Source organism: Chiloscyllium punctatum, chromosome 24, assembly GCF_047496795.1.
Source record: "Chiloscyllium punctatum isolate Juve2018m chromosome 24, sChiPun1.3, whole genome shotgun sequence".
NCBI lineage: Eukaryota > Metazoa > Chordata > Chondrichthyes > Orectolobiformes > Hemiscylliidae > Chiloscyllium > Chiloscyllium punctatum.
Window position 1 is genome coordinate 84,747,335 of NC_092762.1, and position 27,942 is coordinate 84,775,276.

Below are 27,942 nucleotides of genomic sequence, written 5' to 3' on the forward strand. Positions count from 1 at the left end.
ACACCACATAGACTCAGTTGTTCAAAAATGTGGCTCACCACTACCTTCCCAAGGACAATTGGAGATGGGCAGTAAATGCTGCCTTTGCCAATAATGTTCGCATTCCTGGGCAAACAAGACAAATTAAATATCACTGCACACTCAGAGATAACAATCCAAAAATAACAACTTTATTAGAAGGGTCTTAAGAAGGGCTAATGCACTTGAAACACAAACTCTATTTTCTCTCCATGGATGCTGTCAAACCTGCTGAATTTCCCCAATAGTTTCTAATAACACCAGAAGAAATAGGAATAGGAGTGGGCATTTTGGCCCTTGGAGCCTGCTCTGCCATTCAACAGGATTACAGTTGATCTGGCATTCCTCACGTCCACTTTCTTGCCCTTTCCCTGAAACCCTTGATTCCCCGATTAATCATAAATCTGTTCTGATGATGGATCACTGGACCCAAAACATTAACTCTGATTTCTCTCCACAGATGCTGCCAGACCTGCTGAGATTTTCCAGCAATTTCTGTTTTTGTAATCAAGAATCTATCTCAGCTTTAAATATGCACTGGGACTCCACCCCCAATAGTTCACTATGACAAAGAGTTCCAAAGATTCTCAACCATCTGGAAGAGGTAATTCCTCCTCATCTCAGTACTAAATTGCCACATCTTCATTCTGAAATCATATCTTCTGGTCCTAGACTCTCCCATAAGGAGAAAACATATTCTCAGCATTTAACCCAGTCAAGCCCCTTAAGAAATCTATATATTTCAATGAGTTCACCTCTCATCCTTTTAAATTTTCAATGAATCAAGTCCCAATGTTTACTCATAATACAGTCCTCTCCAAGCTGGGAATCACCTATTCTCGATCGTTTCAGGTCTCTGCAGTCTTGTTTTATTTTAACTTTATTAGAAGTTGGCATTTATATTTGTCTGAATTTGTTGCAAGTTCTCTGGAGAGACCAACAAATGCCGCATTAAGTGAAATGCAATCAACCGCAGAGGGATTGTGAATAACTGGGTGAAATTAAAAACAGGAATAAACTCCACCTTTTGTGTGTTGGTTGGAGGGTGATTGACAACTGGTTGGGGGGGGCGAGAGCCAATCGGAGCGGGCTGGGCGGGATTTCCGGTCGCAGGCCGGAAGGTGTTTCAGGAAGATGGCGACCCTGAAGGTGAAGCAGGACTTACCGCCTCCGGGGGGCTATGGGCCTGTGGATTACAAGAGAAACCTCCCCCGGAGAGGACTGTCAGGTAGGATGGAGATAGAGCCCCTTCATGTCAGTCTGACTTGGTCACAATCCCAATTATAGAGAAACCTTGAGGTCACTGAAGGTACGGAGCAGATTATCCAGAGCGTTCAGGAGATTGCCTGGGAGCTGGAGTACAAGAGTAGGGAGGCTCTATCACAGTTTTGATAATATTACTGAAAAGAGAAATAATGGATTCTAAGGCGATTGCAGGAAAGTGGAGTTGAGGGTTATCAGATCAGCCATTGAGTCTTGGAGCAGATGTGATGGGTCGAATGGCCTACATATGCTCCTGTGTCTTGTGGTCTTAATAGAAATAACGTGTGCTTATGCAGAGAGGCAGGAGAATGGTACTATGATAACTCATGATAACAAAATGATAACTCATTTTGAGAGCTAGTGTATTCACAGTGGGCTGAATGGCCTCCTCCTGCACCATAATAATTCCATGATATTCTTCTCTCCCTCTCCAAAGTCCTGAATGCACACTTTCTCTCCTATCTTCTCTTTGTGCTTGTCTTGTCTGTGAGCCCCCACTTCTGTTTGTTCCTGATCAATCTTGACGAATAATCCTTGACAGCACTCTATCCTCTCTGTCTCTTGGTTTTGATTGTCAACGAATCCCTACAGTGTGGGAACAAGCCATTAGGCCCAACAAGTCCACACTGAACCTCTGAAGAGTAACTCAGCCAGACCCATTCATCTGCAGTCCTCACTTTCTCCTACTCTACATTTGTCCCTAACTAATACACCTAACCTACACATCTGGCCCAAAACATCGATTTTCCTGCTCCTCGGATGCTGCCTGACCTGCTGTGCTTTTCTAGCCACACAGTCAACTCTGATCTCCATCTGTAGAGCCCACTGTCTCCTACACATCCCTTAACACTATGGGCAATTTAGCATGGCTAGTTCACCTAACCTGCACATCTTTAGATTTTGGTTTGTCTTGCCTCAGAAATCTAAACATGCCACCTGATGTTTTAATCTTCCCTTCTTCTCTAAGTTCCTTGGGTGTTCTGTTATCTCTTAAATCTACATTCATCTTTCTAGGATGTCTATTCCCCCACCCCCTGCCCTTTTCTGACCCTACTACAGTACCAGAAATAAAATTTTAAGTGACTGTGGACATTCCTGCTCAACCTGTCTGTACCGTTTGACACAGTTGACCATGCAATCCTCCTCCTCTCCCTCTCCAGTCTATTGCTCTCATCTGGTTTTATTTCTAGCTGTCTAATCATAGCTGCCATTGAGCCATCTTCCTGTTTCTTCACCTTTTGCTTTTGATGTCTTCCCAAAGATCAGTCATTGGTTCTCTCCATTTCACATTGTTTGCTCTTGGTGACATCAATTGAAAGGACAGTGCTAGTTTTCATATTAGCCTGACAATACCCAGCTCTTTCTTTCCAGTACCAGTTGTTAGATATCCAGTGCTGGTTGAGCAAAAAATTTCTGCATTTAGTTATTTGGAATATCGAAACCACTTTTCATATCCTGCTTCAAACTCAGTTCATGAGCTACCGACTCCATCGCTCTACCTGGGGACAATCTGAGATGAAGCCCATCTGTTCGTAGCCTCCGTGATATATTTGGCTCTGAAATGAGTTTTTCACTTCATATTCATGTCATTAGCTAAGTCGATGTTTGCAATAATTCCCAGCTTTGTCCCTGTCTCAGCTCATTTGCTGTTGCATGACTTTGTTACTTTCTCAATTTGGATATTCTAATACCCTCCTGCTGGTCTCCCATGTTCTAAACCATCAATTTAAAATCTGAAGACTGAGGAGTGGCAGATGGAGTTTAATTTGGAAAGGGTAAATCAGAGCAGCGCTTATATATTTAATGGTAAGGTCCTAGGGAGTGTTGCTGAACAAAGAGACCTTGGAGTGCAGGTTCATAGCACCTTGAAAGTGGAGTCGCAGGTAGATAGGATAGTGAAGAAGGTGTTTGGTATGCTTTCCTTTATTGGACAGAGTATTGAGTATTTGAGTTTGGAGGTCATGTTACAGCTGTACATAACATTGGTTAGGCCACTTTTGGAATATTGCATGCAATTCTGGTCTCCCTCCCTCCTTTTGGAAGGATGTTGTGAAACTTGAAAGGGTTCAGAAAAGATTTACAAAGATGTTGCCAGGGTTGGAGGATTTGACCTACAGGGAGAGGCTGAATCGGCTGGGGCGGTTTTCCCTGGAGTGTCAGAAGCTGAGGGATGACCTTATAGAAGTTTATAAAATCATGAGTGGCATGGATAGGGTAAATACACAAGGTCTTTTCACAGTAGAGGACACAGGTTTAGGTGAGAGGGGAAAAATTTAAAAGGAACCTAGGGGGCAGCATTTACATGCAGAGGGTGGTGCGTGTATGGAAAGAGCTGTCAGAGGAAGTGGTGGAGGCTGGTACAATTCCAACATTTAAAAGACATCTGGACAGGTATATGAATAGGAAGGGTTTAGAGGGATATAGGCTAAATCCTGGCAAATGTGCCTGGTTTAGGTGAGGATATCAGGTCGGCATGGATGAGTAGGATCGAAGGATCTGTTTCTGTGCTGTATATCTTAATGACTCTGTCTTAACTCTCACTAGTCCTGTTTGCCCATCAATAGTACTTGTAAACCTATATTTGAATTGAGCAAAAATATTTTCATTTTAAAAATTCATTATTTTGTCAAATCACCTTGCCCCTCTCTTTCTCTGTAATCTGCTTCAGGCTCTCATCCTTCCAAGACATGTATTCCTCTAATAAAAGCAAAATACTGCTGATGCTGGTGATCTGAAACAAACACTGAGAATGCTGGTGAAACACATTCTGAAGAAGAGTCTTACCAAACTCGAAGTGTTAACTCTACTCTCTCCACAGATGTGGGGGTGCCAGTTTTGGACTGGGGTGGACAAAGTTTAAAATTGCACACCAATAGGTTATGGTCCAACTGGTTTATTTGGTAGTACAAGCTTTTGGAGCGTTACTGCTTCATCAGGTAGCTAGTGGAGTAAGGTCATAGGACACAGAATTTATAGCAAAAGATCATAGTGTCATACACTGATGTGATGTATTGAACAAACCTAGATAGTTGTTAAGTCTTTCATCTTTTAGAATGGGTTGCAGATATCAATCCATTTAATATGTAAATGTTAATGAATCAAAATCTGCAACTCATTCTAAAAGATGAAAGACTTAACAACTATCTAGGTTTGTTAAGTGTATGACATTATGATTTTTTGCTATAATCCTACTCCACTAGCTACCTGATGAAGCAGCAACATTTCAAAAGCTTGTACTTCCAAATAAACTAGTAGGAATATAACCTGGTGTTGTGTGATTTTTAACTTTGTCTCTCCACAGAGCCTGCAAGACCTGTCAAGTTTGTCCAGCAATCTTTGTATTTGTGTTGCTCTAATTCTGGCCTATTGAACAATCCCAATTTTCACTGTAGCATCATTGGTGGCTGTGCCCTCAGTTGCCCATGCCCTTAGCTCTGCAAAGCATTCACTCAAATTCGCTGCCTCCCTACCCTGCTTTTCCCCTTTAAGGCTTAAAACCTGCATCTTTGGCCAAAGTTTTGACATAATGTTTCCCTATGTAACTTTTTTCAATAAAGTGAGGTGACCTGAAATATTACAGTAAGTCCTAGTTTGAATTTGCACCATTTAAATTTTTTTAAATTTAAACTCACTGTAATCTCATTGAATGCTGTGAGACTAGTTTTTATGTAGTTCTCCATGTCATTGCTGCTGTTTTGAAAAGGTGTCCTGCCTGAAATGTCGACTCTCTTGCTCCTTGGATGCTGCCTGACCTGCTATCCATTTTCCAACCACATGCTTTATCAACTCTGCCATTTTGAAGTGGTCTGCCCTGCTCTTTAGCTCTCCATCTCGAGATCATTCCCACCTTCCATTGTGCAACCTCTCCTGTGCCTAACTTGGTGCAGCTGTCCTCTCCTCTGCTCTCTCTCCACTCTTCCACAAAGCATGAAGCCCAAGGAATTTCTGCCTGAGCTCTGTGGGATCCTATTGGATTCAGAACTTTAATTCTGTTCCTCTCTGTCTCTCATAAGAACTAGGAGTAAACAATTCCATTTTAATATGATCATAACTGAGCTCATTTTTGTCTCAACTTCACTTTTCTGCTCCTTCCCATGACCCTTTAACCCATTACTAATTAAAAATATCTGTCTCTTCCTTAAATTGATTCCATGCCTTGACGTCCACTGCCCTCTAGGGTAGTGAATTTCATAGGTTCGTGACCTTTTGAGACAAGTAATTCCTTCTAATTTGTTTTAAATCTGCCAGCCCTCACTAAAATTGTGACCTCTCGCTCAAATTACTCCATAAGGGGAAAGATCCTCTCTATTTTATCAATCCCCTTTAGTATCTTGTATACCTCCCATTAACTCTCCTCATATCTTTCTAAACTCTAACAAGTATCGGCCTAAACATAATCTCGTATCAGATGACAAGCCTCTCATCACTGGAATTAATCTTGTGAACCTTCTCTGAACTGCCTCCAGTGCAATTATATCCTTCCTCAAATAAGGCGACCAAAGCTGTTTACACTACTCCTCCAGACGGGTTTCACCAATGCCTCGTACAGTTGCAACCACACTTCCCTACTTTTATACTCCACAGATGCTGACAGACCTGAGGTTCTCCAGCACTTGTTTTTATTTCAGGTTTCCAGAATCCACAGTAGTTTTCTTTTGTTTCAGAACTGAATTAATAATGATCCAGTGAACGTAATTTCAAATCAGCACAGAAACAGACCCTTCGATCCAATTTGTCTATAGCAACCATGTTTCCCAAACTAAATTTGTCCGATTTGCCTGCACTTGGCCTATATCTTTCCTAATCATGTGCCTATCCAAATATCTCTTAAATGTTGTAACAGTACCTACATCGACCATTTCCCCTGGCAGTCCATTCCATATACAAGCTGTGTGCAACGGTTTCCCTGCAGGTCCCCTTTAAATCAATCTCCTCTCATTTTAAAATTATACCATCTAGTTTTCAACTCCCTTTGGATAAATTGGGTTCACTTTGAAACTGTTGGAATCAATTAAAAGCTTTTGTGACACCATTGTAGGGTTCACTGATAGTCTCATTAGAAAATAAAATCAGTGGCTGATATTCCCTCTCAGCCTCTTGGACTCCAGTTTCTCATCAGCGTGGCTGACTTGAGCTGTCATCTGAAGTAGCCTTGCATGCTGTTCAGAGTCAAAAAGTGTGGCGCTGGAAAAGTATAGCAGGCCAGACAGCATCCGAGGAACAGGAGAGTTGACGTTTCAGGCATAAGCCCTTCACCAGGATTGCTGTTCAATTGCATCACCATCACCTCACCACAACTAAGAGACGGGCAATAACTGCCAACTTTGCCAGTGATGCTTACTGCTCAAAGTGGACCACAGTGTCAACAGAAAATCGTGTCGGTCACTTTAGTTTTACTGACACAAGCCTGATGTCTCACTTTTCCTTCATTCAGGGATGTGGGCTTCACTGTTAGGCCAGCATTTATTGCCAGTCCCTAGTTGCCCCTTGAGAAGGTGGAATGAGTTGCCCTGTTGAACCGCTGCAGTCGATTGTGCTTTATGTTGACCCACAATGACCTTTTAGGGAAGGAAATCCAAGATTTTGTGCCAACGACATTGAAGGAATGGTGATATATTTCCACGTCAGGATGGTGGGTGGATTGGAAGACAACTTGAAAGTGGTTGTCTTTCTATTTATTTGCTGCCGATGGCCTTCTGGATGGTAGTCGTTGTGGGTCTGGAAGGTGATCTGTAAGGAACCTTGGTGAATTTCTGCAGTACATCTTGTAGATAGTGCACACCATCACTACTACTAAGCCTTGGTGGTGGAAGGAGGGAATATTTGTAGATGTGGGGTTGAGAGTGTGTTGCTGGAAAAGTACAGCAGGTCAAGTGGCATCCAAGAAGCAGGAAAATTGACATTTCGGAGCCCTTCATGAGGAATGTCTGCTTTCGTGCTTTTTGGATGTTGTCTGACCTGCTGTGCTTTTCCAGCAACATACTCTCAACTCTGATCTCCAGCATCTGCAGACCTCACTGAGTCCCATATTTAGATGTGTGCCAGTCAAGTTGCTGCTTTGTCCTGGATGGTGTCAAGCATCTTGTGTTGGTGGAGCTACACCCATTGAGGCAAATGGGGAGAATTCCATCACGCTCCAGACTTACTCCTTGTAGATGGTTGGTGGGCTTTAGGGAACAGGAAGTGAGTTATTTGCTGCCAGATTCTTAGCTTCTGAGCTGTTCTTGTAGCCACAGTATTTCCATGGTGAATTGTAACCTCAACAAATTGATAGTGAGAGATTCAGTAGTGAGAATATCATTGAGCAGCAAAAGGTGATTGGTTAGATTTTCTCTTGTTTGAAATGGTCATTGCACAGCACTTGTATGGTAAAAATGTTATTTGCCACTTGTTAGTCCAAGCCTACATATTATCCAGATCTTGTTACAATTAACATGAACTTGCTTCAGTACCTGAAGAGTGGCAAATGGTGCTGAATACTTCACCATCAGATGTGAACATCTTCACTTCTGACCTTGTGATGGAGGGAATGTTTTTGAAACAGCTGAAGGTGTTTGAACCTAGGACACTATATCAAGGAATGGGAACTCTTGTAGCACATTGGTAATGACCTATCTCTGAGCTAGAAGGCTTGGGTTCAAGTCCCTCGCTACTCAGAGATCACAGAATCCGTATAGTGTAGAAGCAGGCCGTTCGGCTATTGACTACGGAAAATGCAGGATTACAGGGTGGGTCTCTTTGTGGGATGCCCTTTAGAGAGTCAGTGTGGATCCGATGGGCTGAATGACCTGTTTCCACACTATTCTATGATTCTGCTATTGTTATCTCCTTTGGCCTTGTAACTTTCACTTTTGTCATTTTAATCTCTCCTGCATTCCAGCCTGTCACTGACCTTCCTTGTTTTCCCTTCCTAACTATTTCTGCCTCTGTTACCTTCCAACTCCTGCCAAGTCTAATCAAAGGATACTGACCTGAGATGTTAATGCTATTACTCTCTCCTCTGATGCTGCTAAATAATACTTCCTGTTTCTTCACTGTAGTCACTAGCAGTGTATTATTATGTGTTTTAGGTTATAGCATGTTTGGGATTGGAATTGGGGTTTTAATCTTTGGATACTGGAGGCTGTTCAAGTGGAACAGGGAGAGAAGGTAAGTTGCTCTAAAAGTGTTTAATTCTGGCTTAATTAAAGCAGTTATGTCTTAACTTTTTAAAGTTAAAACTCATCTCAGCTTTTTATTTTCCTAACCCCTTGCTTTGGAGGAATGTTCTACAAACTTCCTTTCCCTTCTCTTTGAGGAGAGTCTCAGGTTCAATTTCTGTTAGTGTCATAGGGTCTGTTTCTGTGCTGTACATCCCTTCGGTCCAACTCATCCATGCTGACCAGATATCCCAATCTAATCTAGTCCCGTTTGCATATCCCTCTAAAACCTTCATATTCGTATACCCATCCAGATGCTTTTTAAATATTGGAATTGTACCAGCCTCCACTACTCCCTCTGGCAGCTCATTCCATATACGCACCACCCTCTGTGTGAAAAAGTTGCCCCCTAGGTCTCTTTTATATCTTTCCCCTCTCACCCTAAACCTATGCTTTCTAGTTCTGGACTCCCTGGCCCCAGTGAAAAGACTTTATCTATTTATGCTATACATGCACCTCATGATTTTATAAACCTCAATAAGGTCACCTGTCAGCCTTCAACGCTCCAGGGAAAACAGTCACAGCCTATTCAGTCTCTTCCTATAGCTCAAATCCTCCAACCCTGGCAACATCCTTTTAAATTTTTCTGAACCCTTTCAAGTTTCATCACATCCTTCCAATAGGAAAGACACCAGAATTACACACAATATTCCAACAGTGGCCTAACCAATGTCCTGTACAGCTGCAACATGACCTCCCAACTCCTGTACTCAATGCTCTGACCAATAATGGAACTCATACCAAACGCCTTCTTCACTATCCTATCTACCTGGGACTCTACTTTCAAGGAGCTATGAACCTGCACTCCAAGGTCGCTTTACTTAGCAACACTCCCTAGGACCTTACCATTAAGTGTATAAGTCCTGCTAAGATTTGCTTTCCCAAAATGCAGCACCTCACATTTATCTAAATGAAACTTCTCAGCCCATTGGCCCATCTGATCAAGATCCCGTTGTAATCTGAGGTAACCTTCGCAGTCCACTACACCTCCAATTTTGATGTCATCTGCAAACTTACTAACTATACCCCCTATGTTCACATCCAAGTCATTTATATAAATGATGAAAAGTAGAGGGCCCAGCACCGATCCTTGTGGCACTCCACTGGTCACAGGCCTCCAGTCTGAAAAACAACCCTCCACCACCACATTCTTTTAAATTCTGTGGCGTTTGCTGATCACGGCCAAGGCAGCTATTATAGTCAGCTAGAGATTGCTCTGCTAGGGAGTAGTTGAAAACCCACCAGAACTTGAAGGGGAAATGTTCTTTGGTTTGGTTTATCAGCAGGAGCTGGGAATAATTGGCTATCTTTTTCAAAGCACAGACACTGGGTGATGGACTGAAGGATGTTATGCAACGTAAGGGATTCTCTCTGGTGCCCTCTTCTGGAAAGTGTGGTGTGCACAGACTGTCTGCTTCTGCTGTAGTTTTAATGAAATTGACTAACTATTGTCAAAGATTCCACAGCTTTAGAATCATTTACAGCCCTTTGGAGGTCAAAGGATCGACTTCACCTTGGGAAATAAGAGAATTTTCCATGTGATTTCTCCATGGAGAAATTCTGTTCATCGCCCCAAATCTTTTAATTTTGATCTTTTTAAACCAATTTATTTATCTTTCTTTTTAAAAAAATGCATGGCTGTAGTTAAAAGTAGCTTATGCTAGAGAATTTCACATTCTAACTTCCCTGAGCTAATTTGGTGATTATCCTATTCTTGTGGCCATGTTTCTGTCTCTCTGACCAGGGAAATCATCTGGGATTATTCAGCTGGTCGAATGCCTTTGTAGATTTGAAGATCTTATAGGTTCTAGTGGGATGAAAAAGCCTAACTTACAAAAACGTTTATAAGTGTAAACTTTGATTTATAGTGACTATCTACTCCAACTTCTTCCATTGTATTAATATCCATTCTGTAGCAGGGTACCATGTCCATCAGAATCACGATGTGGAGGTGCTGCTGTTGGACTGGGGTGGACAAAGTCAGATGTCACATGACACCAGGTGATAGTCCAACAGGTTTATTTGAAATCACAAGCTTTTGGAACCCTACTCCTTAATTGTGACGTCAAATAAACCTGTTGGACTTGACCTGGTGTCATGTGATTTTTGATTTCATAAGACTCACAAATTGGAAGTTTCCACAGGAGGTCAATTATGAACTCAAAGGTTGATGAGGCATTAACCTCTTTGTGAAAGATTGACCAGCTTTATTTTAAAGAAGGGTGGGGCAGTTCTCGATACTGTCTTGGCCAATATTTATCCCCCAACAAACATTTCTAAATCATACACTGTGTGTAATCACCTTGCTGTTTGTGGGATCTTATTGTGTACAGGTTGGCTGCTGCTTTTCCTAATTACAATAAAGATTGCACTTCAAGTATGTCGTTAGCTATGTGACAAAGAACATTTTGGGAAAGACGCTATGGAAATGCAAATTCTTTCTTCCTACTCTTGCCATGTTATTCCCAAGTGGCGTTTGTACCTTAAGACCTAATTTTATGTTTCATCTCATGGTAATAGATAATTTTCTGCTTCCAAGAATCAGTTTTAATTCCTGGTTTTACAAACTTTTCTTCCATTTTAATCTTTGGTTACAGGTTTCCTGTTATGTATTTTTTTTCCCCCCAGACGCCTGCAAATCGAAGATCTGGAAGCCCGTATCGCATTGCTACCTCTACTGTATGCTGAACAGGATAGAAGGCAAGTCAGAGATGAGTTGGAAAGTGTGTGGGACCCTTTTTAGAACCAGAAAGTCCAGCTCGTGTGAAATAAAGGCAGGCTTGAGTCAGTCAGAGTCTAATGGTTGGTTTGGAGAGCTTAGCTTATTGGTTGTAACTGCAACTTATACCACCAAGCATGTCATTCTGAAGGTCTGATATAAAATGTGTATGCTTATAAAGGTCATGCTATGAAGCAGCAGCTTGTGTGACACACTGAATAGTGCTACAATCAGGAAGCTTCACATGGTCATGAAGAAGAGATCCCATCCAGAGTGGGAAACAGCCTGAGTGAGTGTGTAGTTCAGGGAATTTGGAGGCAACGTGGGAATTCAATGCAATGGCAAAGAGGTGCTTTTTGCTTGCTTTTTTTTTCTTTGGCTCATAGTTTGTAAGATTATTTTAACAGGATAAATTGAATCCCAGGATAAGGGGCCCAGCACAAAAGTAACATCACGAGTAAACCATAAATTCATAGGTTGGTGATAGCAAGTAATTTGACAAGCCATTTTATAGGTTACTTTCTGATTGAAAGTAAACAGGGGAAATATTTAAAGATTACAAACTAAAAGAGCAGAATGAAAGTTTTAAAAATCAAATGAAGAACTATGTAGTTATAATAAGAGCTGCAGACCCAGGCGGTGTTATAACTGTATAATGTGGGAGCTGGTGGGCCCCATTGTGGTTCATAGTGACCACATCTGCAGCAAATGTCAATTGCTTGAGGATCTGGCTCAGAGTTGATGAGCTGGAGTCTGAGGTTTTGAACACCAGGGAGGGAGAGAGCTACCTGGGCGCTGTTTCAGCAGACAGTCGCACTCCTTGGATTAACTACCTCCAATTCGGTCAGTCGTCAATAGTAGGAGGGTATGACTGCCAGCGAGGCAAGTAGAGACATCCAGGAGATGGAGCTAACAGGTTTGAGATTCTTGTTCCCTATGCAGATGAATGGGAGTTGTAGGAAGAATGAGCAAACTGATCATAGCACCGTGTTCCAGGGACCCATTCAAGAGCAGGAAGAAAAGAGAAATCTAATCAGGGATAATATAGTCAGGGGAATAGACACTGTTCTCTGTGGGCAGGATTGAGAGTTCTGAGGGCTGTGTTGCCTGTCTGATGCCCAGGTTCAGGATATTACATCTGCAGAGAAACTTGGAGTGGGAGGGGAAGGATCCAGTTGTAGTAGTCCATGCAGATGCCAACAATATTGTAAGCGGCTCTGCTGCAGCAATATGAGCAGTAAGGGGCTAAATTTAAAAAGTAGAACCATAAAGGTCGTAATCTCTGGGTGACTACCTGAGCTATGAGCGAATTGGCACAGGGTCAACAAGATTAAAGAGGTAAATGCGTAGCTCAAACATTTGGTATAGAAGCAGCAGATTCAAATTCAAGGGACATTGGCAATAGTACTGAGGAAGGAACGAGCTGTTCTGATGGGACATGGCCCACTTGAATCATGCTGGGACCAGAATCCTTAGGGATCGCATAACTCTGGCTGCGAATAGGGCTTTAAACTAAATAGAGAAGGTATGGGTTCAGCTTTATGGAAGAAGTTAAAGTGGGGGAGGGTTCAGTTGAAGTTATTAAAGTTTCCAGACTAAGCAATAGGACAGAGTATAGAAAGGGTCAGGAATCTAACTCCAGGCACAGCAGGCAAGGGGGCAACTACGAGAAGGGGGGCAGTCAACACAGGACTGGGGGTGTTGTATTTAAATGCATGCAGTATACAAAGCAAGGGAAATGAGTTTGTAGTACAGATTGTATTTGCCAGTTTCAATGTTGTGGGTATCACAGACGTGGCTGCAAGAGGATCGGTGCTAAGAACTAAATATCCAAGGATACACATTCTATTCAAAGGACAAGTAGGTGGGTAGGAGGACTGGTGTTCTCTTGTTTGAAAGAGATGAAAATAAATCAATAGCAAGAAACGATTTAGAGTCGGAAGGCTTGGATCTGCAGATAAAGTTGAGGGACTGGAAAGGGAAAAAATGACTCTGATGGGAGTTGTGTAAAAGCTTCCCAGTAGTGGTCAGGATGAATGGGAAGAAAATAAATTGGGAAATAAAAAAGATATGTAAGAAAGGCACTATTACAATAATCATGGGAGGCTTCAATATGCAGATGGACTGGGAAAATCAGTTTGGTAGTGCATGTCAAGAAAAGGAATTTGTGAAATGTCTGAGCGAGTTTTTGGAGCAGCTTGTGGTAGATTCCACTAGGGAACAGGAATTTCTGGATTTGGTGATGTGTAATGAGGTAAACTTGATTCGGGAGCTGAAGTTGAAGGAAGTCTTAGAGGGCAATGACCATAATATGATAAAATTCACCCTGCAGTTTGAGAGGGAAAAGCTGGGGTTGATTGGAAGGGGAGCCTAGTAGGAAAGAACAGGAGCAGCAATGGCAGGAGTTTCTGGGGATAATTCAGGAGGCACAGCAGAAATTCATTCCAAGAATAAAGAAACATACAAAGGGGAGGATGTGATAACCATGGCTGACAAGGGAGGTCAGGGACAGCATAAAAATGAAATGCATGCTATGTGGTGAAGATTGGTGGCAAGCAAGAGGATTTAAAAACCAGCATAGGAGAGGTAGTCATGGGGAGCAATGAAATGGTGGAGGAACTGAATAGGTACTTTGCATCAGTCTTCACAGTGGAAGACACCAGTGTACGAGAACTTCGAGAGTCGGGGGCAGAGGTAAACGCAGTGCCCATCGCTAAGAAGGTGCTGGGAAAGCTAAAAATACTGAAGGTGGGTAAATCACCTGGACCAGATGGACTACACCCCAGAGCTCTGAAGAAGATAGCTGAGGTGATTTTTGGAGGCAGTATTACCCTGAAACCACAAGTCAGGGAGTGTCCAGAGGAGTGGGAAATGGCTTATGTAATACCCCTGTTTAAGAAGGAAGAGAGGCAGAAGACCGGAAACTAAAGGCTAGTTAGCCTTACCTTGGTTGTTGGTAAGATTTCAGAGTCTGTTATTAAGGATGAGATTGCGGAATATTAGGTAGTGTAGGTAAATTAGAGCTGAGTCAGCACAGCTTCGTCAAGGGTAGGTCATGCCTGACAAATCTGTTAAAATTCTTTTGAGGAGGTAACGAGTAAGTTAGACAAAGAGCCAGTGGATGAGATCTATTTGGATTTCCAGAAGGCCTTTGAAAAAGTGCCACACAGGAGGCTGCTAAATAAAATAAGAGGTGATATTAGAGGCATGAATGGAGCATTGGCTGACTGGTAAAAAGCAGAGAGTGGAGATAAAGGGGGTTTTTTCAGGGTGGCAGCTGCTGACTCGTAGAATTCTGCAGGGGTCTGTTTTGGGGCCACAACTATTTGCATTATACATTAACAATCTGGACGAAGGAACTGATCGCATTGCTGCTAAGTTAGCATATGAGACAAAAATAGGTGAAGGGACGGGTAGTGTTTAGCAAGTGGGGAGGCTGCAGAAAGACTTGGACAGGCTAGAAGAGTCGGTAAAGAAGTGGCAGATGGAATACACTGAAGGAAAGAGTGAGGTTATGCGCTTTAGTAGAAAGAATAGAGATGTAGACTATTTTCTAAATGGTGAAAGGCTTCAGAAATCTGAAGCACAAAGGTGCTTTTAGGAATCCTAGTTCAGAATTCTCTTAAAGTTAACATGTAGGTTCAGTTGACAGTGAGGAAGGCAAATGCAATATTGGCTTTTATTTCATCACTAGAATACAAGAGCAGAGATGTACTGCTAGGATTGTATAAGGCCCTGGTTAGCATTCAGGAGAAAGTGAGGACTGCAGATGCTGGAGATCAGAGCTGAAAAATGTGTTGCTGGAAAAGTGCAGCAGGTCAGGCAGCATCCAAGGAGCAGGAACACATTTTTCAGCTCTGGTTAGCATTTGGAATATTGTGTGCAGTTTTGGGTCCATATCTAATGAAAGATGTATTGGCCAAGGAGGGTCCAGAGGAATTTACCAGAATAACCCTGGGGATGAAGGACTTCTCACGAGAAGTGGTTGAGGACATTGGGTCTGTAATTGATAGAGTTTAGAAGGATGAAAGGTATTTCATTGAAACTCTCAATACTGAGAGGCCTGGATAGAGTGGACATGGTGAAGATGTTTCCAGTGGTAGGAGAGACTAGGACCCGAGGGCACAGCTGACCCTTTAGAACTGAGATGAGGAGGAATTTCTTCAGCTAGAGGGTGGTTAATCTGTTGAACTCATTTCTGCAGAGATCTGTGGTGGCCAAGTCATTGGGTGTGTTTAAAGCAGAGATAGAAAGGTTCTAGATTGGTAAGGGGATCAGAGGTTTCAGGAGGGGGAGGTCAGGAGAATGGAGTTGAAAAACATCATTAGCCATGATTGAATGATGGGGCAGTATTGATAGGCCAAATGGCCTAATTCTGCTCCTGCATCTTATGATCTGTGTTCGAAGTAAATGCTACAAGTTTTAAGTAAAGTGCCAGAGAAAATATATTTTGTTTCCAGCAGCAGGATTCTCGAGAGATATAGGATGAGGAAGTGTGGGGCCGTGTTAAGTACACAGTAATTTTGTTGCCCCAAGCTCTGCCTCCTGCAAGATCTGATAATCAGCAAACGTCCTGGCTTTCACTATCCCTTTGTGAGCAGTTCCATTCCTGCTGGGAACTTGGGGTTGCTTTCCCAGAGATAGTCATTGCAGCAGAGATCAACACACCTTCATGAAGGGAAATGTGGAGGAATATTTGAAACAAAGAGATGGACAGTGGGGAGACTGCAGATCAGTGGAATCACTGTTTTGGTTTGATGTAGCACATTGCTGACACCAATATAATGGGCCAAATGGCCGCCACCTGGTCTGTGAATTTCTCGAATTTCACTGAGAAATCAAATGGTCCTTGTGCTTCATAGTGAAGAGTGACTCTCACCGCTCAGATGAATGCACTACTAAGTGGATTCTGTATTGTTACTCTCTCTCCTTTCCCCATTTCCTGGATTGGGAGGTTTGTTTAGTGGGTAACACTGGTACTCACAGAGACCTGGAAACACTGGAGCTTGTGATGCACGTGTAGCTATCAGTGGCCAAAGTGGAGGTGTTCATGTTGTATTATAACAAAGTGAAGTAACACAAGCTGAGAACCCAATTATCCTGGCTTCAAAGAGTTTGGTTCTGTGAGGGAAGGGGTGAAGTTAATGGGGATAATGGCATACTATGGGGTGGGAGTGACATAGAATAGAGAATGGAATAGTGGAATTAGTTTGTGTGGTAGTAGTTAACTATATGACACAATTTCCTATTCAAAAGCTTTTCTTTGTGCTATAAATAAAAGATTCAAGAGATTTGAATGGAAAGGCGTTCAAAAAACTGTCGGGTGAATTTAAAGAATACATCAGCATTAGTTCTACAGCTAAAGATAGAATCCCGATAGTTTCCATACAATCTAACCCTAAAGGGAATACTCCACCCAAACTTCAACACAAAGTCGTACTCCTAATGTTGTTCTAATTAATCCAAAACAGGACATTATAGAATATGATTGGGGGTCATGAAGCTAATTTCATTTCTGATTCCTGAAGACACAATGGGCAGATTTGAGGAAAGTAGGATATTTGTTCCTCAGTTAATACTGTTAAATGCATATTGTTGAATAAACATCTAATTTGACCATAAACCTTTGCCTAGGTAAAACAAAAATTAAATCGTTTGAGGTTTTTTTTTGGCTTCTATTTTTGCTTTCATTTCTCTTATTCTCTGTCACTTTTTTTTTTCTAAGGACTCTGCGTCTATTAAGGGAGAATCTTGAGGAAGAGGCTAAAATTATGAAGGATGTTCCAGGCTGGAAGGTAAATAAGGCATGCCTTTATTTTGTAACAACGCAATAATAGTGCTGCATTTTTAAAAATATCCATGGGATGTGAGCACGAGTGACCAGACTTTGTCCCAGCAATGTTGAAGGAACAACGATATATTTCCAAGTCAGGATGTTGTTTGGTTTGGAGGGGAACTTGCAGGTGGTTGTCTTCCTATGCATCTGCTGCCCTAATTCTAGGCGGTAGATCCTGTGGTTTGGAAAGTGTTGTCAAAGAAACTTTAACGAGTTGCTGCAGTGCATCTTAGAGATGATATGCAATGTTGTTACTGTGTCAGTGCTGAAGCAGTTGAAGTTTTAAGTTGGGAGGCAGGGGGTATCAATCAAGAGGGCTATGTTTGTCCTGGACGTTAAGCTGCTTGCGTGATGGCAGCTTCCAGTGGAGAGTGTCACGCTCCTGATTTTTTGTGTTGGGTAGGAATTTGCGTTTGAAACTAGCCCACGTTGATGCTGTGAAAACATCCTCTCTCTTTGTCTTGATTGTCACTCAAAACTTGTAAGTCTCAACACGTCAAAAAGAAAATGGATTGACAATATAAGTAATGTCAGTAAGTAATTTACATTGAGGCAGGGCATCCTTCTACAGTTAGGGCTGCAGGAGGTTCTTGCGGCAGGTTGGTGGTTTTTGTACTTTTGTTTGGTGCTTCTATCACTTCAAACATGGGTGTCATAATAAAAGGAATAAAATTCAGCCCCTCAGGCCCATACATCATTCGGTTAGATTGTAGCTGCAGTTTTCTTTTGTATCCCTGATGCCAACAAACCTGATTTTTTTTGCCTTTGAACAGTTTTATCTTGGGATTTTGCCTCATTGTTCTTAATCTTCCCCATTAGCGAAAACTGTTTTCTCCTATTGTATCCTATGAACATTTTAAACATCTCAGCTGGGTGAGCTCTCAATCTTTGAAACTTGAAGGGATATAAGTAGAGTTTATTCCACCTGACCCCCCCCCCCATCAATCTAGTGAATCCTTGCAACATGATTGAAATGATGGTGGATTATGGGCAGTTTCATTTTGATGTAAGTGACGGTTTGGATGTATATTGTGTTGCAGGTTGGTGAGAGTGTTTACAACTCTGATCGCTGGACCACACCGACAGTGGAGGAGCTGTTTAACTTACGACCAGAGGAAGAATACCTCAGAGCAAAATATGGGTTCCAGTGGTACGTGTGATTGCCCTTTGAGAACTTTGACAGAGGATTTGATCTTTGGCTCCTTAAAGAAGCCCTTCAGAAGAACTGTGTCCCGAAGTGTGATATTATTAAAACTGACTTATGTATATTGGAAGCTACTTGTGTTCATTTTGCATCATTAAGAAATTGGTTTGATCTGTGTAAAAGGCAATAGAGAGATTTCTACCTTCTATCTCATCAAGAAGGAGGGAGTACGACATCAGTTTGCAAGAATAATATCTGGACTTCAAGGCTTAATTTTTGAGAAGAGATTAGACAAATCAGACCTGATTTCTCCAGAGTTTAGAAGGTTAAGGAAGGATCTGATCGAAATCTTCACGGTATTAACAGGAAAAGACGGGGTCAATAAAGATTAACTATTTCTACTGGTTGGGGAATTTAGAACTCACAGGCATAGTCCAAGAATTAGGGCCAAACCACTCAGGAGAGGTTTTTTCTAATAGAATCCCTACAGTGTGGAAGAAGGCCATTCAGCTCATCTGATCCACACCGACCCTCCAAAGAGCATCCCAGCCTGACCCACCTGCCTATCTATCCAATAAATGTTGCATTTCCCATGGCTAATTGACCTAGCCTGAACATGCTTGGATACTATGGGCAATTTAGCAAGGTCAACCCATCTAACCTGCACATCTTTGGACTGTGGGAGGAAATGTGCAAAATTCACACAGTCAACTAAGAGTGGGATGATATCTAGGTCCCTGATGCTGAGAGACAGCAATACTGACCACTGAGTTTCTATGCTGCCCTTTCACCATTTGGTGAACGAGAGCCAATCTGTCTGAATGCTTGGAACAGTCTTCTACAAATGGTAATAGATGTTAGATTATTTGTTGATTTTTAAATCTGAGAGAAGGTTATGTTAAGCAAAGCTTTTAAAGGATATGGGCAAAAGGCAGATATTTGGTGTAAGGCCACAGCTCAACTATGAGCCCAAGCCCTCAACACAGCTATGATTTATCATAGAATCCCTACAGTGTGGAAACAGGCCATTTGGCCCAACAAGCCCACACTGACCCTCCGAAGAGTAATCCACCCAGACCCATTCCTCTGCTCTCTAACATTTTACCCCTGACTAATACACCTAACCTACACACCCCTACGGGCAATTTAGCATAGCCAATTCACCTAACCTGTACACCTTTTGACTGTAGGAGGCAACCCACACAGACACTGGGAGGACATGTAAACTCCACAAAGACTGGCCCAAGGCTGAAATTGAACCCAGGTCCCTGGGGCTGTGAGGCATCAGTGCTAACCGCTGAGCCACCGTGCTGTCGAACAGGCTCAAGAGGCTGAATGGCCTATTCATGTTTCTCTATTCCTAATTGAGGGCTGCTGACATAGTGGTTTTCATCACTGGGCTAGTACTCCAGCAGCCCAGGGTTCAAATTCCACCTCAGGAACTAGTGGAATTTACAATCAATTAATAAATCTGGAATTGGAAATTAGTTTTCAGTAATGGTGACCATGTCAATTGTTTTTTTTTTAAGTAAAAAGGGCTCTGGTGGCACAATGCCTCAAGTGCTAGAGGCTTGAGTTCACATCCCACTACTCTAGAAATGGTTGCATTTAAGAGTTGGGACATCATGTTGTCTGTACAGGAAATTGGTGAGGTCTGTTCTGGAGTACTGTGTCCAGTTCAGGTTGCCCTGGTGTAGGAAGGATATTATTCAGCTGGAGAGGGTTCAGAAAAGATTTACAAGGGTGTTAGTGGGAGCGGAGGAATGGAGTTATAGGAAGAGATTGGATATGCTGGGGTATTTTTCACGAGAACGTAAGAGGTTGAGGGATGACCTGATGTTTATAAAATCATGAGGGGCATAGATAAGGTAAATAGCCAAGGTCTTTACCCCAGAGTAGAGGAGTCCAAAACTAGAGAGCATAGGTTTAAGCTGAGTGGGGAAAGATTTAAAAGGGACCTAAGGGGCAACTTTTTCACACAAAAGGTGGTTAGTATGTGGAATGAACTACCAGAGAAAGTGGTAGATGCAGGTACAGTTACAACATTTAGAAGACATTTGGACAGGTATATGATTGGGAAAGGTTTGAAGGGATATGGGCCAAATGCAGACAAATGGCGCTAGTTTAGGTTGGGAAACCTGTTAGGCATAGACTAGTTGGACCAAAGGGTCAGTTTCCATGCTGTATGAGTATAGCTCTGAAGAGTCGACGAGTGCGGTGCTGGGAAAGCACAACTGGTCAGGCAGCATCCGAGTTGTGGGAGAGCCGAAAAGTCCTTCAAGAGGAATGTGTGTGTAGAGGGAGGAGGAGAACTGATGAAAGGTCTATGCCCAATACTTGGGATGCTGCCTGACCAGCTGTCCCTTTCCAGCACCACCCTCTTTGTCTCTAATCTCCAGCATCTGTAGTCCTCACTTTCTGCTCTCTCTCTAAAGAGGTCAGTTTGAAAATATCAAGAAAGGAAAAGTGGTTTGAAAGAGTAAAAGTTATCTGGCATAAGGGCTGCTTTGCTTTTCTTGAAAATAGTGACATGGAATCTTTTACCTCTATGTCAGAAGGTAGACAGAACTTCATCTTACTATTCCAGATTAAACACTTGCTTGTTGCCTTTTAAGAAATTATCGATGCATTTTTCAAGGTGGATGTGGTGAAGATGTTTCCACTTATGGCAGAATCAAAATTAAAGGCTGTGAGTACAAAATGGTTATTCATATGAGGAGAAATTTTCCAGAGATTGGAAATATTGAACTTGCTTTCGCAGGAGGAAATTGAGACAGATAGCTTGGATGTTTCCAATGTGAAACTGAGTGCATGAGCGAAGGAGGTTTGGACAGACTTACTGAAAGGTTGGTTTGAGGCAAGTGAAATGGGAAGGGACGTGGAGAATAAACACCAGCACATCCTAGTTAGTCTGAATTTTCACCTACTTTGTACCTCACCCATACATCCTGCAAAGACATCTGTTTAGCATAAACCAGGAAATAACCAGGATCCATCATCATTCTGTCAATATCCTCTCACGGACTGATCCTGCCACACTGGCTGCATCAGGACTACATGTAGGAGCTCTAAGCGTATTTAACTCTGAAAATATATTCCTGACAAAACGATCTCCAGAAACAAAAACTCAGCCCACAACATGACTTTGCGTCCATAGTTTCTAGGGTTCCTCTGCAGAACTATGTTCCCCTCTCGTACAAGAGTGAGTGCGATTCACTTGTGATCACTGTTCATCCTGTTGCTGATTCATCAGGAGGCAGCTGAGAATCTCCAAAATGAAATACATTGGGAAAGGGTTGATGGTCTGGACAAGTGTGAAGTGCTCCAAAGATGTCAAAATAAGAATAACATTGCCTGAGAAAGAACTCAGGGCAGGAGCTCGTTAACTGATGGCCACTGCTGGGAGAAATCTGGTCAGACTACACCCTGAGACCAGTGTCCAGTCTTGGATCATCTCTTTCAGGTTTGGAAGCAGTTATGGAAAGATGTTCAAGCTTTGGCCAAATGAAGGGTTTGAGGGCTTCAAGCTGTATAATTGGAATGGTAGACTCAAAATAAGAAGAAGAGCATCAGGTCAAGCTAGTGAAAAGTAAATTTGAGAGCAGATGATTCATTCAAAGACAAACTTCCATGACCCATTCACAAAATACCAGAACGTTACAACACACAAAGCATCCCAAAATATTCTGTGTATAAGATCACTAAGTGCTTCATTCCGAGAAATCGTGAGTATTCTGTTCTCTGAGATGTGGGTTAGCAGTGTTCCAACAATTTATATTTTTTTTCCTTTTGCAATTGGCAGTGAGTTACAACTTTCAGTGAGGTGATAGTACCACCAGGTTTCTAACATATTTATCAACTTGTTTCAGCTGTTAGAACTCTTGTTTCAGCCATGAAGCTGCTAGCTTTATGACCCACTTAAGGAATTGAATCATTAATCTAGGCTGATGCTTCAATGCAACGTTTCAATGTCAGAGCTTTTGTCAATTTAGTGGAGTGACTGTTTTGGGAACTTTGCAAACTGTGGAAATTTAGATCCTCAATAGTGACACGATTTCTGTATTCCTCTGTGAGATTTTCCTCAGAGAAATAGTTGTCTTTTGGAAAACAAATTTTAGAGTCTCTGCAAGTGCCATTATTTACCGAGAGTTTTGGGGAGTGTGTCAATATTTACAGGGAGACCCCGGGGAGTGTGTCAGTATTTACAGGGTGTCCCTGGGGAATGTGTTAGTATTTACAGGGAGACCCCGGGGAGTGTGTCAGTATTTACAGGGAGACCCCGGGGAGTGTGTCAGTATTTACAGGGAGTCCCCGGGGAGTGTGTCAATATTTACAGGGAGACCGTGGGGAGTGTGTCAGTATTTACAGGGAGTCCCGGGGAGTGTGTCAGTATTTACAGGGAGACCCCGGGGAGTGTGTCAGTATTTACAGGGAGACCCCGGGGAGTGTGTCAGTATTTACAGGGAGTCCCCGGGGAGTGTGTCAGTATTTACAGGGAGACCGTGGGGAGTGTGTCAGTATTTACAGGGAGTCCCGGGGAGTGTGTCAGTATTTACAGGGAGTCCGGGGAGTGTGTCAGTATTTACAGGGAGACCCCGGGGAGTGTGTCAGTATTTACAGGGAGTCCCCGGGGAGTGTGTCAGTATTTATAGGGAGTCCCCGGGGAGTGTGTCAGTATTTACAGGGAGACCCCGGGGAGTGTGTCAGTATTTACAGGGAGTCCCCGGGAAGTGTGTCAGTATTTACAGGGAGACCGTGGGGAGTGTGTCAGTATTTACAGGGAGACCATGGGGAATGTGTCAGTATTTACAGGGTGTCCCCGAGGAGTGTGTCAGTATTTACAGGGAGACCCTGGGGAGTGTGTTAGTATTTACAGGGAGTACCCGGGGAATGTGTTAGTATTTACAGGGGGTCCCTGGGGAGTGTGTCAGAATTTGCAGGGAGACTGTGGGGAGTGTGCGTATTTGCATGGCTTTCCCAGGGAGTACTACAGTACATAACCTCCTGTGCCTATGTGGGTCAGTATTCACAGGGACAGCTAGGGTGACTATCAGCATTAACGGGGACCTCCCATGGCATGTGTCAGTGTTTGCAGGGGGTCCCAGGCAGTATGTTAATATCTACCTGGAATCTCCTGATTCAGTGTTTACTGGAGGTAATCAGGACCAGTCAGAAAAGTAAAGGATAAACGTGAAGAATTTCATAATGAGCTCAGCAACAGAAAGGTCTTGGTTAATGGATGTCTGCAAGTGGACAGCGATTCCAGTGGTGTTGTATATTGTTAGGTGTTGGATCCCTTGCTGTTTCTGACATGTATTAATGGTTTGGGTTTAAATGTGGGAGGCATGTTCGGTGAATTTGCAGAATAGCCCAAAAATTGGCCTTGTAGTGAAAAAGATAGCTATTGAACCCAGCATGATATCAATGGCTTGGTTGAGTGAGTGGAAAAGTGGCAAATGGAATTTAATCCAGAGAATTAAGAGATAATATATTCAAGGAGAGCACACAAAGCAAGGGAGTACATAATAAATAAATATAATAAATAAATTAACGGTACAGAGGTGGAATGAGTGGAGAGTGTCAAGCTCCTGGGAATGGTCATTAACAACAAGCTTTCTTGGACACTTCATGTGGTTACAAAGTCAAGAGTGCGGTGCTGGAAAAGCACAGCAGGTCAGGCAGCATCCGAGAACGTTTCGGGCATAAGCCCTTCATCAGGAATGAAGCTTGTGGGTCTGGGCTAAGAGTTAAATGGGAGAGGTGTGGGATTGCGGGGAAGGTAGCTGGGAAAGCGATAGGTGGATAAAGGTGAGGTTACCATGGCCCAGCAACGTTTCTTCTTCCTCAGGCAGCTGAGAAAATTTGGCATGATGGCAAATACCTTTGCCAACTTTTGTAGGTGCACCATCGAGAGCATTCTGTCTGGATGTATCACTACCTGGTATGGCAACTGTACCATTCAAGATCGGAGATGGTTACAGAGTGTGGTGAACTCGGCCCAGACAATCACAAAGGCCAACTTCCCATCTATAGAATCCATCTACCAGGCCCGCTGTCAAGGAAAGGCTGCCAGCATTCTCAAAGATCCATCCCCCCCGGCAATGTTTTTCTGCAACCTCTACCATCAGAGAGAAGGTACAGAAGCCTGAACACACGCACCAGCCAGTTTTGTAACGGTTTCTACCCTACTGTTGTTAGAATTCTGAATGGACTCACAAACTCTTAGCATTCGCCAGTACCTGTGTTTTGTTTTTTTGCCACTGTTTACCTATTATTTACTTATCTATGCAACTTAACTCTGTGATCTGCCTGTATTGCTTTTCACTGTGCCTCCATGCAAGTGACAATAAATTCAATTCAATTCAATTCAATTCACAAAGCAAGGGAGTACATAATATAAAGGAGCATATTAAGAGGGGTCAAGGATCACAGTGACTCAAGAAGGAAGCGCACTGTTCACACACCCACCACGACCTTCTCTAGACCAATGAAACCTGGGCAATCAATGCTGGTTTTGTCGGTAATGCCCACAGTCTGTGAAGAAAGGAAATACTTTCAAACTACGACTTGAAATTTGCAGCTAGAAGGAAAGAATGGACAGGTTAGGATTGTTTTGCATAGAAACAAAGAAGATAGGATTAGGAGTAGACCCCTCAATATAATCATGGCTGATCATTGAGCTCAATACCCTAATCCCACCCTCCTCCACTAAAACCTACCTCCTTGAAAGCACCTTACATTTTGGCCTTAACCACTTTCTGTGGTAATGACTTCCACAGGCTCTGGGTTGAAGAATTTTCTCCTCATCTCAGTTCTAAAAGGTTTACCCCTTATTCTTAAACCGTGACCGCTAGCTCTGGATGCCCTCCCCCACCCCACCCCAACCACCAATACCACCCCCCCACCCCCCAACATCAACATCAAGACTATCCTTCCTGCATCTAACCTGTCTTGTCCTGTTAGAATTTTATAGGTTTCTATGAGATCCCCCCCCACCCCATTCTTCTCAACTCCAGTGGATACAATGCTAATCAACTCAATCTCTCCTCATACATCAGTCCTGCCAACTGAGAAATCAACCTATTATCCTTTGTTACACTTCATCTGTAACAGGAATATCCCTCCTCAGACAGAGAGACAAGAGCAGGGCACAGTATTCCAGGCGTGACCCCAAAGGAGGCTGTGGGGTGGCTTAATCGAGTGCATATGAAATAATGAGGGACTTTATCTATCCTATGAAGAGATAGGATAGTAGACATATTTCCCATCTCAGAGGAGTCAGGAGGTACGGATTTAAGGCAATAGGTAAAAGGATTATTGGGAACATGGGAATAATTCTCTTCACCCCCAAGGGCAGTGGGTGTCTGGAATCCACTGAAAGGAAGGTGGACCTCCACACGGAATACTGGAACCTACAGGGCTATGGATTGAGGGCTGGGATGTGGGATTAGATTGGGCAATCAGATTTATTTCTCTCACACACTGCAGACATGATGAGCTGAGAAGCTTCCTTCTGTGCGTTAACATTTCTGTCATGTGTTTGTATTCTCACGGGATCCCAAGGAAAGTGTCAGCATTTCCAGGGGGTCTTCGGGAGTGTGTTCATGTTTATAGAGGTTATGTGTGATGAAATGTGAACGAAAACCATTGGCTGAGAAGCCATATGACAGCAAATATTCTCCCAGTCAGCGTCCAGATGATCCTTCCTCAACTAGCATTCATTAATTCCGGTAGTTCAGTGGTTAGCACTGCTGCCTCACAGCATCAGGGTCCCAGGTTCGATTCCAGCCTCGGGTGACTGTCTGTGTGGAGTTTGTACATTCTCCTTGTGTCTGCGAGGGTTTCCACCCACAGTCCAAAGATGTACAGGTTAGGTGAATTGGCCTTGCTAAATTGCCCATAGTGTTAGGTGTATTAGTCAGAGGGAAATGGGTCTGGGTGGGTTACTCTTCGGAGAGTCGGTGTGGACTGGTTGGGCTGAAGGGCCTGTTTCCATACTGTAAGGAATCTAATCTAATTAATCCTTCACCTTGTTACTGTTTATGGGATCTTGCTATGTTTGAAGAGGATACTGTGTTTAATTACATAATAACAGTCACTGCATTGAAGGTGACTCATTATAGGCAAAGTACCTGAAGTCACTTCTGAGGTATGAGCAAGTGCTTTCTACATAAGAGCGATCTTGGGAATTCATGCCCATGAGTATATTATGCGAGTTATGCATTTCTTCTTCACCAGAGGTCAGTATGTGTCTATAGTATCTTATTGTTGCACAGGATCGCTACAAGCTGCACTGTGTTTGATAAAGGGAGTACGTCTATAGAATTGCATTATTTAAATCCCGTAGAGAAGGTCACTGCGGGGTAAAGAAAAGAAGGAAGAACAAAAAGGGGGCAGCACGGTGGCTCAGTGGTTAACACTGCTGCCTCACAGTGCCAGGGTCCCGGGTTCGATTCCAACTTCGGGACCGTGGAGTTTGCATGTTCCCCAGTGTCTGCTTGAGTTTCGTTCAGGTGCTTCGATTTCCTCCCACAATCTTACACTGTGCAGGTTAGGGTGGATTGGCCATGCTAAATTGTCCATAATGTGCAGGCTGGCTGGGAAATGCAGGGTCAAGATTAGAGTGGTGCTGGAAAAGCACAATAGGTCAGGCAGCATCTGAGGAGTGGGAAAATCAACATTTCAGGCAGGAGCCCTTCATCAGGATCTTGACTCTGATCTGCAGTCCTCACTTTCGCCCTGGGATATGCAGGGTTACTGGGATGGGGTACAGCTGGTTGGGATGCTCTTTAGAGGGTTATGATTCTAAATAAAATTAGGGAAAAAAATATAGAAAATCTCAACAGGTCTGGCATCATGTGCGGAGAAGAAAACAGTAAATGTTTCATATCTGTGGCCTTCCATTAGAACTGCAGAGCATTCATGTACAACACACAGATAATTTTGTTAAGTATTCCTGCTGTGCCAACATTCCATGCATACCAATCACGGTGATCAATGTGCCAATGCATTGACCTCCAGGTTCGGAAGTCACTATAACATACAGACCTTGGAGGTCAACAAAGTGAAAAGAAAAGAGAGAAAGTAAGTATTGACATCAAGAGAAGCTGTTTTTGGTTAAGACTAGTCAGTGGTAATTGTTGATGCTGGGAAACCACGTGCCCAAAGTACTGTTTTTCGATTTAAGGTCATGGGATCTTTTAGTTTTCCATGGGATTTTTTGGTGTTTAGTATGAGGTCCCTGGCTTTTTGTTGTTTATATCAATGGTTTGGACCACATTGCAACAAATCACCAAGGCTTCTTCAACAGAATCTTCCAAACCCATGACTTCTGACGCTTAGGACAGCTGGTAAATGGGAACACCACTTCCTGCAAGTTCCCCTCCGAACCACTCACCATCCCGACTTGGAAATACATGGTTGTTCTTTCACTGGCATTGGGTCAAAATCCTGGAAAACCATCCCTAATGGCATTGTGGGTTTACCTACAGCAACTCTTCAGAGGGTCGGTGTGGACTTTTTGGGTCAAATGGCCTGTTTCCACATTGTAGGGAATCTAATCTAATATGGGCTACAGCAGTTCAAGAAGGCAGCTCACCCCCATCTTCTCAAGGGGCGACTAGGATGACAAAATAAATGCTATCATAATCCACATTCCATGAATGAAAAAAATAAGGGACATGATTAAGGGGTTGATGCACGAATTGGCTGACATGGAGGAGGAAAGCTGCTAATGTCCGGAAGATATCAATGGACTGGTCAG

At 42.9% G+C, this 27,942-nt stretch overlaps 1 protein-coding gene across 1 annotated transcript; it reads left to right on the forward strand.

The window, feature by feature from the left end:
* Positions 1 to 1,119: 1,119 nt before the first annotated feature.
* Positions 1,120 to 18,309, forward strand: ndufa13 (NADH:ubiquinone oxidoreductase subunit A13). The gene is made up of 5 exons (XM_072594376.1): positions 1,120 to 1,246; positions 8,352 to 8,430; positions 11,109 to 11,180; positions 16,925 to 16,994; positions 18,076 to 18,309. Exons 1-5 carry the CDS (start codon positions 1,153 to 1,155, stop codon positions 18,193 to 18,195), a joined length of 435 nt encoding a protein of 144 aa, XP_072450477.1. The 5' UTR covers positions 1,120 to 1,152; the 3' UTR covers positions 18,196 to 18,309.
* The last annotated feature ends 9,633 nt before the right edge of the window (positions 18,310 to 27,942 follow it).

Bases quoted from the DNA above. Each gene is read 5' to 3' on its own strand.
- ndufa13 (XM_072594376.1), top strand. From the start codon at position 1,153: ATGGCGACCCTGAAGGTGAAGCAGGACTTACCGCCTCCGGGGGGCTAT. The intron at 1,247-8,351 runs GTAGGATGGAGA...TATGTGTTTTAG, and splicing joins CCCCCGGAGAGGACTGTCAG to GTTATAGCATGTTTGGGATT. The intron at 8,431-11,108 runs GTAAGTTGCTCT...TTTTCCCCCCAG, and splicing joins AAGTGGAACAGGGAGAGAAG to ACGCCTGCAAATCGAAGATC.